The 12,822-nt window shown below is 44.0% G+C and overlaps 1 protein-coding gene across 10 annotated transcripts in view; it reads left to right on the top strand.

Moving 5' to 3' along the window:
- Positions 1 to 12,822, top strand: part of PTPRM (protein tyrosine phosphatase receptor type M) — a 647,098-nt gene that overhangs the window by 309,219 nt on the left and 325,057 nt on the right. For all 10 annotated transcript variants that reach the window (XM_083187611.1, XM_083187612.1, XM_083187613.1 and 7 more), the window contains exon 8: positions 5,144 to 5,452. In XM_083187611.1, coding sequence (XP_083043737.1) covers positions 5,144 to 5,452 — 309 coding nt within the window. The remainder of the gene's footprint in view (positions 1 to 5,143; positions 5,453 to 12,822) is intronic.

The raw sequence follows: 12,822 nt of genomic DNA on the forward strand, positions 1-12,822 counted from the left end.
TTTAATGTGGCCCACACTGTCGTAAAGGTTGAAGACACCTGCACTAGAGGATATTGTGAAAGTTATTGCTCAGAAAGGGTCCTCTGGGCAATATCTTTCACAATATTGCCTAGTGTGTACACTCAATATCGTTAACTATGCGTGCTCCCGCACGTCGTTGGTTGACGATGATTGATGTTTGCAGAACTTGCAGTTCAGTTTGGCTACATAGCCAGACTACTTTCTTGTTTAGCGGGTCTCGGTGATGTCACTGAATGATATCGCTGGCCGATATTGGTCATTGTGTATGCATGATATTGGTGGCGGGACTTAAATATATTGGCATCGGCCTGGTCGGTCAGTGTGTCTTTTGCAAAATAGATTTCATCTGGGTTGAGCTACAGCTAGGTACAATAAACAGCCCCAGAGTTTTAGATATACGGTATAGTATTATATATTTTCAGAGTACCAAAATAACTCTGTAGAGCAATAGCTGGAAAGAGCAGGTTCCTGCCCATGAAGCACATCAATAATAATTTATTTTTACGTATTAGTCACCTTTATGCATGGGGTAACATGCAGACACATTAGTTTTAATGTACTGTATTTTTTACGCATTGTAACCATTTAACCGTGGGGTGAATTATTCGCATTTGATTGTATTATTTTCATGGTTGGGGGTCTTAAAGCACTAACAAGTGACCTATGTAAATTTTGTCCTGTACATACAATATTTTGAATGGAAACTTGCTATTTCCAGTTGTGTCAGACTAAGAACTGGTGAAAAAGAAAATTGAAATGCCGCAGTCTGAGAACTGGAATAAATAAACTTTCAACACTGTTTTAAATAGATCACAATCTACCACTTGACGAAGGAGCCTAGTTAAGGGCTCACAGTTACTGAATGCAAAGTATGTCAGTACTCATATAATTCACAATAAATATTTCAATAGCCATTTACTGTAATTAATGTCAACATATGCACTTTAGGTTTTTTTTCCCTGTGGAATTACTGAAGCTGTTCAGGTAGAAAATGTAAAAAGAGACTTAGCAAATATTAGACTCGACACAGTATCTGCCAAGTATTGTTTGCCCATTTATTTATTGTTTTGAGCGTTTTGCTTTGTATAGTAGCTTAAACACACAGAGAAGTAGCGGCTTTTGCATGTCTTATGGTGTTCATACACTGCTTCGACTTCTCGGAGCAATGTATGACCATCTGATCCCCAGTGAGCTGCCCGCAGGATAGCATGCGACACATCACATGCGGTCTCCTTACATGAGCTGGGATGCGGTCATTTGGTCTACTGCATTATGGTCGACAGTCATTAGGTCGAATCCATTAGGTCGACATGCTAAAAGGTCGACATGACTCTAGGTCGACATGGGAAAAGGTCGACATGATTCTAGTTCGAAAGGTCATTAGTTCGACAGGTCATTAGTTCGACAAGGTCATTAGTTCGACATTGTCTATGTCGACATTCACAAGGTCGACATGGAGTTTTTCACTGTTTTTTGAACCAACATGTGCCGACAGGCGGTATTTCATGCCCTACCATCCACTAGGGCGTGGTGGGAGAATAAAATAGTGTGCCGAGCGTAGCGAGGCACCGTGCCCGACGCATAGCGAGCGCAGCGAGCGATGCGAGGGGATGCAGTGCACTTTAAACTGTGTCCATGTCGACTGTGTTGACATTCAGGTAAAAAAACAGTGAAAAACCACATGTCGACCTTGTGAATGTCGACATAGACAATGTCGAACTAATGACCTTGTCGAACTAATGACCTGTCGAACTAATGACCTTTCGACCTAGAATCATGTCGACCTTTTCCCATGTCGACCTAGAGTCATGTCGACCTTTTAGCATTTCGACCTAATGGATTCGACCTAATGACTTTCGACCATAATGCAATAGACCAAATGATCCCAACCCCATGAGCTGTATCGCATGCATCCCCGTTCCCCGCTGCCAGAAAAGGGTCGAATCCAGAGATCATATGATCTATGGATCTGATTTACTGCGCACAGGGCCGTGCATTGTCAAAACACATCCGATTTGGTCAGTTTTCATCTGATCCGTCTTTAGTAACTTATGCCTTAAGGGGATATTCAATTAGAGACGATTTTTATGAGAGTCAAAAAATCTGCACTTTTTTGATGAATTTATCTGACCTATTCAATTAAATTGTTGATTTTCTGTCTGATAGAAAAATGGTCAGGGTTTGGAGAACATGTGGATCAGCGAATTACTTACCCATCCTCATGTTTTAGTCAAATTGCGTTTTTGCCAAGTTTCCGCTGATAGACTTTTTTTTTTTTTTAAAAAGGGAAGCTGCATGGGTGGGAAAAACGGTCGAAAATGGCCTCAATTGAATAGGGCAAAAAATGTACTACTTCAATACCCCTTTTAGTGTTTTTCAAACCCAGAGCTGTGAGACAGCAATGCTGTGCCCTAAGCTAAGCCAGCCATGCAAGGGGACACTGCACACTTATTTGGTGACCATGTTGACCTATGTCGACATATCCACCAAAATATTTGAAAACTAATATCAACCTTGTGACTGTCGATCACGCTCCATCGACCTAAAGCGTGCGCCTAACTTTTGTTACTGTTGATCTAGATATTGTCAACTATCTTTAGGCGTCTAACTAGATGGGTTTGACTAAGCGTAGTCCACCATAACATGGTTGATCTAGACACCGTAGATCCGCCATACCATAACCATTCAGATTATGTATAGGCTACTTTTGATTGCATCAACTACTTTACCCAAACTTTCCAATATATACTTGTGTAATGCTGCATACTTATATGTTAGCTTGTGCCATTCATGAAAATGTATGGGAACTTGCCACCAACATATCCCTTTTTACCTTTCAAAGCCTAACCAAGGGCCTAATTCAACATGGATCATTATAGAAAAAGCAGTTGACTGCGATCAATAGTCACCGTCCAGAAAGAAAGGATAAGCACCCCTTACAAAATTGCCATTAATAATAATTGCTTCCCTATATTGTTACTATTGGTCTCGATGAGCAGTAATTCATATCCTGAATTTCACTAAATAAGTCACATGTGATGACTGATAGCCATTCATTTACACCAGGCCATATAAATATGATATATCAGTATAATTATATCCCTCGTTGAGGACAATTCATTAAATAAAGGTAATAACCAGTGGGAGGTTTTTTTTTCAGCCATTTCAATTTATCTCTGAAAGATGACTGGCCAGTTTTATTTCAAAAGGAAGGGAGTCATTTGCAATTTGGCCATTGTTGGCGAGCCAGTGACATCCCATTATCCGTCATTAAATCTGCGATTTGGAACTGAATTAAAGATTTCCAGTACAAAAGAAAAGCAAAAAAGCAAAATGTCCCTAGAAGGCATATTTATAATCCAGCACAGCAATAGTACACAAACTAAATATGAATCAAGCCCCTGCAGCAGTATCTTTTATTCGTATGCCAGGTTTTGATTATCATTGGCAGTATCCTCAAATTACACGTTAAATGACTCAGAGATGCAGAAATGGAGTTTCAGGGGAGGGAAAAACACCACAGTTGTATATAAGCTAAAGTTTAGAATTCAAAGGAAATGAACTATGCATCGTACCAGCAATGGAAATTGATTCTATCACTCAGTTCTTGTGCCATACAGCAAGTGAAGAAGAAGCTAGGATCACTGATTAAATAGGACTCAGAAGTGCCACAGGCTAAATATGGGCCTGCTGCTCCCTGAGGTCAGAACTGCACCTGTCAGGCTTCACTGCTTGATACCCAGCTTAAGCTGGCAGGAGGAGAGCACTGGTGTATGTCGGATGCTACAGGCGTAGTCAGGGGAATTGATAGGCATTACCTGACTAAACTTCAGGCATGACAAACATTGCGCTCTGCAGGGAAGAAATCTGGCTCTTATCATGAATCAGTAGACCTAGAGTGTCTCAGTTCACATCATGAATCATACTATTGGGGCCTATCATAAATGGAGATAATTCCATGGGAGACACTGCTAGTTTATCAAGTAAACTGGGACACAGTAAAACCAGCTTTGTATCCTATAACTAAAGTAATAGACGGCAGAAATATATACTCGCTTCACAGTGATGTGCTGCAAAATGGTTTAGTAGAAAGTTTACTTGCTGTTAAGAAAATGAATTCATTGTTCTCCAGCACTACCCACCGCATAGCTAAGTTCTGGTAGGGGCAGTAGTATATGGAACATAGGGGTAGTAGTATACAGAACATAGGGGTAGTAGTATACAGAACATTATCTCCTTTATTTTTACTTGTTTGTAATACCATGAGACAGACAATACTTTTCCTACCATGTGAAATCTCTAGGCCAGTGGATTTCAACCTCGGTCCTCAGGACCCCCACACAGTGCAGGTTTTCCAGGACTCCACACAGAATCACAGGTGCACCTGCCGGGTGACCTGGAAAACATGCACCTGGAAAACGAGGTTGAGAACCACCGCTCTAGGCTTTATTATTTTACAAAGGATGACTGAAAATATATTAAATGTGTCCCCTTTTCAACACCTGAATATGGCATAGTAGCATGAATGGAGGTTTCTCATACTTGATTTGTGTACTCATATGTGTAGGATATCCCAAACCACATAAATACCCTCAAATATTACAGTAATACCATTGTAAAGCAGCTCTTTTTGTCCAGGTAATGAAAGTGTTAATATAGTGCTTGAACTCCAGTACCTTGGCTCTTATTGCCTCATTGAGGGCCAGATGCACTAAGCTTCAAAAGTGATAAAATGGAGATAAAATGATAAACAGCCAGCCAATAAGCTCTTGCCTGACATGTCCTAGACTGTGTTTGAAAAATGTCTGGCAGAAGCTGATTGGTTGGTTGTGTATCACTCTCCATTTTATCACTTTTGAAGCTTAGTGCATCTGGCCCTGAGACAGTATTGTTAATTTGGAACCTTGATACTGTGCTGGGCTATGGTGCACCTAACAAACTTGACTTTCGCTCTGATGATAATAACTTCAAAAAATTGCTCCTACTTTGATATAGGTAAAGTTTCTGATAATGGGGGGGATGGAGGGATTATAAGTATAGCATTTGCTGCTTTTATTGTATTAATTAAGCATAAGTTAAAACATGTTACATCAAAATTGATGATAGTATTCTTTTTCCACAGATCCCATGCATGGTCCACGGAAATTACAAGTGGTAGAGATAAAATCCAGGCAGATAACAATCCGCTGGGAGCCTTTTGGATACAATGTTACCCGTTGCCATAGATACAACCTGACCATTCTCTACAGATACCATGTTGGAGGACTGGAGCAAGTGAGAGAAGAAGTGAGCTGGGATGCAGACAGCACACATCCACAGCACACAATCACAAGTCTCACTCCTTTCACCAATGTCAGTGTCAAACTTGTACTCATGAATCCTGAGGGCCGGAAAGAAAGTCAGGAACTTGTAGTGCAGACGGATGAAGACTGTAAGTCCTCAAAATTACTTTTCAGACTGGGGGCGGGGGCATAGAGATGTGTCCGAAAAATATAATTTAGGGGCTGATTTGTTAGTGCTTTATCTCTCTCCACTTTATCTGTAGCCAAGATTTGATAAAACGTCCCCTTGATTCATTAACTAGCATCTAAACCTCTGGATCCAGAGCATATTGTTGCACATTGGTCAACCACTTACAAAGACAGCCACTGCAACCAGGTAAACTGTACAGATATGGATATATTTACATCCCACATATAGACACACCTCCACCTGTAAACGGGACACATATTGTCGGGACATTTAATGTGCAGTATGTATGAAATTATATATTAAATGGTTTAAAAAACAAAACAAAAAACAAATACTGTACAAAATGTAAAAACGGACCCTACAATGGCTGTAAAGGTTATTGTGGCTGAGGGTAATGTTCTATTACGGCACCCTGGCGTATCAGAATTATTTTCACGGCACCCCATGGCCAAAAGTTCCTAATTTTAGAAAGTCAGAAAAAAATATTAAGTACATTGTGTTAATATGTAATTCTTTGGGTCAGTTATGTGGTAATGGACATGATTCAGTTTCTGTTTGTCCACTATTTGCCTATTAAATTGGATATAAATAAATAGAATTTGACATGGACCACCAATCCAGGGCACCCCTGCAAGTCCCCAAAGTCTGTGTAATTTGGAGGCTACTCAGCTCACTCGCATAAAAGAATCCGATATTGCCTCCCCAGACACAGCATTGGGTTACACGTGCATGCAGAAGGAGCCTATTTACAGCAGACAGCTCTTGTGCATTAGCACATGTTCATACAGTATGTACTGTACAGTATCACTGCTTTGTGCAAGGATACAGCAGTCATGCAAACACCATGCAAAGCAGAAGCAGGCCCATAATACATACATGGATTAAATACTATGTACTTTTGCTGATTATGTTCTTACTTATATGCTACAAAACTGTTTTATATGGTTGTTATAAAGCTGCAAACACTATTTACTTTTCTTTATTTCTCTCTTGTTTGACCTGTGCAGTATACTGCTACTTTCTTACGGTTATGTCTTGGCAATTGTTTGATGTGCTGACAGTCTTTTCATATTTGTTAAATATGACAGAAGAGTATTGTACACAAATGAAAACCATTAACAAACACTGAAATATTGATAATTAATTATATTGAGCATGGACAGATCTAACAACCAATGGCCTAGAGTCCTATCACAAATATGGGCCATATACCAACAGTGACACATATGTCAGTGTAGCCATCATCATGGGTTGGGTACAAAATGCTGACAGCAGGATCCCGACGGCTTCCAGGTAAGTAGTTCACCCTACCCCACCCTTCCCAGAGCCCAACACCAACTGCCCCCAATCATCACAAACCCTAATGCCTGGTACACACCAGAACGATACAGGTCATGAGCAGATCGTAAGATGATTGCACGATCGGATCACGATCTATTGGGGCACACTATCTGCTCATGACCTACACACGATCTGAATCCGGTCCAATCTTGACCTGCACCCAGCTGAACTGTCATTTCCAGATCCTACCTGCTGCAGATAGGATCTGTGAAATGACCAGATCGGATCGGAGTCGGATCTGAAATGGCCCAAAACATGCCCAATGTACATACACTCGGTCGAGATTGTATCTAATTTGGGTGTTTTGAAGCCAAATCGTTCTGGTGTGTACGACACATAACCCTTCTTAATTAGCCTCAAATATTCCTGGATTTCTAAGCCACACAATCCTGTTCTATGTACATTCCAGAAATAAGCAAGATACAACAATGAGCAATGTTTCAGTACTATACAGTAAATGTCTAAGAGACAAATCTGGCCCAGGTGTGGGCATTTCTGTACAATGTATCTCTTCAAATGTTTCTGCCTCTACCCACTATGGCTTACTCCAAACTCGTGGTGACATTAAACTAGGTGACAGCAAGAGCACAACAAAAGTGTTTTGCATTACAGCTGAAGTGTTCTTTGTAAAAGTCGTTTTCTCTTTCAATGGTCCTGGTGACACAGCTTCACATTGGGATGTAGGAGGGTCCGCAGGAGCCAGGCACCTATCCTAAAGCTTTTGGAGGGTAGGCTCCTCCCCTACTGCATCCCAGACTCCTCAGTTCGTGTTAGGTGCCCACTGGAGTGGGTGCTATTCTAAAGGGCTGCTGGAGCAGCCGAAGGAGTAGAGTTAGTTAGGGTTTTTATTATTTTATTAACTTCTACACTAGCTAGGTAGGCACAGTGTGAGGATTCTCAAGTGAATCCTCACACTGCTAGCACAGCAGGAGCTGACAGAAACGAGTCCTGTCAGCTCACTGTGCACGAGGGAGACGCTGTCTGGCCTCCCTGTGCAGCGCTTACAGCTTCTTTTAAGAAGCTGCCTGGGCTCCGGAGCGCTCTGAAACCGGCTTCACGCTAGGTGGGGATCATGGGGGACAGGCGCTCCGTGATGGCGGCGGCCATTTTCTGCGGAGCTTACACACTGAGCTCCTGATATGAGAGGACAGCAGTGTTGTTACAGGCATGTTCCGAGTGGTCCCCAGCTGAGGGGGAGATACTGGAACGAGGAGATCCTACAATGGGAGCGGCTGTCTGGGGGTAGTTGGCGCCAAAAGTCACAGACCCCGCAGCAGCAGGGACTTGGTCCCTTCCCTCACTCTGTTTTGGCGCCATTCAGAACGCTTGCAGCGGAGCTGAGCTGGCTTACAGATCCTGACAGAGTGATCGGATTTCCTGGGCTTCGCTTTCCCCATTCTGAAGACTACAGAAAGCTAAGTGACTGAGTACACTGTATATAATGTATGTACATTTAATGCTGTGACTGTGTTATTGAGAACATCATGTCTGAGCAACAGTCTGTGGTTTTGGGGGAGGGAGCCTTTAATGCATTGAGCGCTTGCAGTGGTTGTACACTGAAATTTGTCCCTGAGGGGGGCTTATGTATTTGTTGCGCTGCTGTGAAACCCATGGGGAGTGAACCCCAGAGGGTAGTGCATCGGACCTTGCGAGGGCTAAATCCCTGAGACAGGTCGGAAAATGCTTTGGTGCATTACTGGACAGGCAAGAGTGATGGCTGGTAATTTCCCTAGACCAGGACCATTCTCTCTGCAGTCCGTCCAGCTCTTTGCCTCGGACCCAGACAGATCCTGACTTCTACATGTCATGTAGGATACTGCTATGGGAATCAGCAGGTTTAAATTACTTGCTTGACAAGCTTTATGGTTATTCTGAGGACCCCTAAAAGGTCTTATTCAGTGCCATTATTAGCTGCTGATGAGGAGGGAGAGTACACAGACATACCCTGGGTTCAGGGGGATGTTTCTGAAGAGTCCTCACCCTCTGGGGTGGAGGATTTGATCACTGCTGTAAACAGGCATTGAATTTGTCTGTGAAGAAAAAACTCCTGCTAAGGTTGTTTTTAAGAGACAGCGTGAGGGAAATGATTTCTCTCTGCAGACAAGGGTTTACAAGATTTATTGGAAAACCCCTGACAAAAGGCTTTGGATGCCTAATAGATGGTTAAGCCTGTATCCTATGCCTGAGGATCATGCAGACCTCTGGGAAAATGTTCCAGTGGTAGAGGCTTCTGTGGTATACTTGTCAAAAGCCACTGTGCTACCAGTGCAAGCCTTCAAGCAAGCAAGCTTCTGATTGGCTTCAGTCTGGGTCCCTAAGGCCAAGATTGGTGGGTCAGTGACCTGTGCTCTAGTTGACATACTGTTTTTGTGTGTTGTTACTAGGCAGAGAAGTCTAATGCTGCTGCAGAAATGTGATTCAGGCTGAGCAGGAAGCTCTCAAAATGGCTGCCAGAGTTTCCTCAGTGTCTGTGTTGTTACTAGGCAGAGATGTCTAATGCTGCTGCAGAAATGTGATTCAGGCTGAGCAGGAAGCTCTCAAAATGGCTGCCAGAGTTCCTCAGTGTCTGGAGTGCCAGGAGAGGGCTCTGGCTTATAGCTTGGAAGGCAGATAACAAGTCTAAAAAGGCTTAGAGGCATTAGCTTTTAAAGGAAAGCTGTTATTGGTTTACGACTGAAAGAGATCAATAAGCAGGCCACAGGTGGAAAAGCACTTTCCTGCCTACCCCTGCAGCCAAGCAGACATCAAGGTTTTCTGTTTTCAGGCCATCCTTTCGGCCCTCCCCTAGAGGAGGTGCGTTCTTTTGAGACCAGTCTTTTAAGGGATAGTCTCAGTCCTCCAGGGGCAAGGCCCCATAGTCAAAAATTGGGTTCTTTTTATAAGAAACCAAAGGAGAGGAAAAATCCTCCGCATTCTGCCAAGGGTTTTGCCCGGCGGTGTTTAAGGAGGGGGGACGTCTGTCACTGTTCAAAGACGCAGGGGCACTGTTAGACCGGAACGCTTGGGTTAGAAATACAACCCAGGGTTAAAAGATTCCCTTCAAAGTTCTTCCACCGAGAAGGTTCATTCCTACACCACTACCAAAAGGAGGCTCGACTCCGTACAGCTCTCTTGGGAGAGGCTCATTCTCTTTTAGAGAAGGGTGTGGTAGTCCCGGTCCCCAGAGCGGAGGGAAAAAAGGCTTTTATTTCACTCTGTTTTTGGTGCCCAAACCAGACGGGTCTTTCAGCTGATCCTAAACTTAAAGGCATTAATAGCCATTTGTGGGTAGACCATTCCAAAATAGAGTCTCTACGGTCTGTGCTGCTAAGCCGGGACCAGGGAGAATTTTTAGCGTCCATGAAGGTCCAGGACGCATACTTGCAGGTTCCTATGCACTCGGAACATCAGGGTGTGCAATAGGAGACCTTCTCCTGTAATAACAGGCGTTGCCCTTCGGTCTGGCCACAGCGTCAAGGGTATTCACCAAATAAGGTCAGAAATGGCGGATGTGCTCCGACTTAGGGAAATCATGGTTATTCCATTTTTGGACGACCTGCGGTTTAAAGCGGAGTCAGCAGACGAGTGAAGAGTCACTTGACAGAAACCATCAGGTTTTGCAGATTCACGGCTGGCTTTTAAATTTACAAAAATCTCAATCGGTGCCGCCACAGAGACTCCAATTCTTGGGGATTGGTCTGGATACCCAGTTGCATTGGGTGTTTCTACCAGAGGCATAGGCCAGGGATCTGGCTGCCTTGGTACAGGAGATCCTAGGGTCTCAGAGCACAGCAGTATGGAGGTGCCTCAAACTGCTGGGGAAGATGATGGCGTCTTTCGAGACGTTACTGTTCGCCAGGTTCCACTCTAGAGTGTCCCAGTGGACAGGGAACACTAAGACCATGAGGTCAGAACAAATGGTGTTGGTTTCAGAAACTCGATCCTTCCTAAAATGGTGGATGGAGGTGGATCCCCTTCGGGGGAGTTGGTTCCTGCAGTCCTGGAGCTGGTTGGTAGTCACTACCGACGCCAGTCTCAGAGGCTGAGGGGCAGTAGTCGTGGACCTGCGTCTGCAGGGATTGTGGACGTTAGAGCAGAAAGACTGATACTTTACAGTCTGCCTTACTGATCAACATCTTGGAACTGAGGGCTGTGTGGAAGAGGTTTTCTCTGGCGGGAGAAAAGATTACAAGAGCTCCCTTTTAGGCATTCAGACCGACAACGTCACAGCTGTGGCGTATCTGAATCACCTGGGAGGCACACACAGCAATCTGGCCATGTGGGAGGTGTCCCGAATCTTCTTGTGGGCAGAACAGAATGTTCTAGCATTATCAGCAATCTTCATACCAGGAGTGGAGAATATAGAAGCCGACTTCCTGAGCAGGGAGTAACTGATGGGAGGAAAATGGAGGCTGAATCCACAAGTATTCCACTAGATTACAATAAGGGGGAAACCCCGGATAGGGACCTGAAGGCATACAGGTTCATCCATCAGTTACCCAGGCTGTATGACAGGACGTGGGATCCACTGGCAGAAGCAGTGGAGGCCATGACTTTTCCCTGGGAGGGGAATCTTCTTTATGATTTTCCGCCAGTTCCAAGGCTGGCAAGAGAGTTGAAAACAATACAGGCCCAGACAATTCCAGTAATTTTAGTGGCCCCACATTGGCCAGGGAGATCCTGGTACTCGAGGCTTCAGAGATTCTCTGTGGACTCGTGGCGTCTACCTCTGAGGTCAGACCTTCTAAAACAAGGACCGTTCAACCAGCTGGATTCAGCTCGCTTAGTTTGACGGTCTGGCTGTTGAAAACGCCATTTTGAGGAATATAGGATTCTCAGAGGCGGTTAACGCAATGAGGAAAGCCAGAAAGTCAGTGTCTTCTGTAAATTATTTTGGGGCCTGGAAGACCTATATTTGGTGGTGTGTAAGACAGAGGTCACGCACATCGAGATTTAAAATGGCTAAATTGTTGGAGTTTTTTACAGGAGGACCTTTCCTTCGGGTTAGGCCTTCAGTCACTCGGAGTACATATCTCGACCGGGTCTATTTTCTTTCCAAAGAAGGATTGCGTTAGAACCAGAAGTACAGACCTTCCTGCAGGGGGTTTATCTATTGAAACCTCCCTACAACCAACCAGTAGCGCCAGGGGAATTGTCTCTGGCTCTGGAGTACAAAAAGCGACGCCTTTTGAGCCGTTAAGGTCGGTTGACTTTAAGTTTCCTTTCAGGGAAGCTGATAATTTTGTTGGCGGTGGCGTCAGAGAAAAAAAAAAAAAAATAAAAAAAATATCGGAGTTGATTGCTTTGTTCTACAAGTCTTCCTCCCTTATATGTCATGATGATAGGGCTGCCTTTCGGACAGTATCCCTAGATTTTTACCAAAAGTAGTCTCTGCTTTTCTTCTAAATCAGGAGATTGTTCTGCCACTGTTTCAACCCCCAGAGGGTTGTTAGGAAAAGGGACAAATTGAGGAATTTGGATGTTGTGCGCGTCTTGCGCGTTTATGTGGACAGAGTTAAGAGTGTCAGAAAGACTGATACTTTACTGGTTTTGTATGACATACACAAACTTAGTTGGCCTGCTTCTAAGCAGACCATTGTTAGGTGGTTGCGCTTTGTTATTGCGTTTGCATATACAAAAGTTGGTAGGCCTGTACCGGCCAGGATTAATGCGCATACCACCAGGTCGGTTGCCACCTCTTGGGCGGTTCGACATGGGGCAACAGCTGAGCAGGTTTGCAGCGCTGCCACTTGGTCATCTGTTCATAATTTTGCCAAATTCGATAGGTTCCATGAGTTCGCGTCGGTGGACGCATCATTCGGGCGAGCAGTGATGAATACTGCAGACCTGAGCGTACCCACCCAAAAGGACCGGCTCTGGAACGTCCCAATGTGAAGCTGTGTCACCAGGACCATTGAAAGAGAAAAAGGGATTTTTGTAAGAACTTACCGTTCGAATCCCTTTCTCTGATATGGTCCTGGTGACACAGCGATCCCTCCCTTACGCTCA

This window comes from Crinia signifera, chromosome 5 (genome assembly GCF_055691185.1).
Source record: "Crinia signifera chromosome 5, ASM5569118v1, whole genome shotgun sequence".
NCBI lineage: Eukaryota > Metazoa > Chordata > Amphibia > Anura > Myobatrachidae > Crinia > Crinia signifera.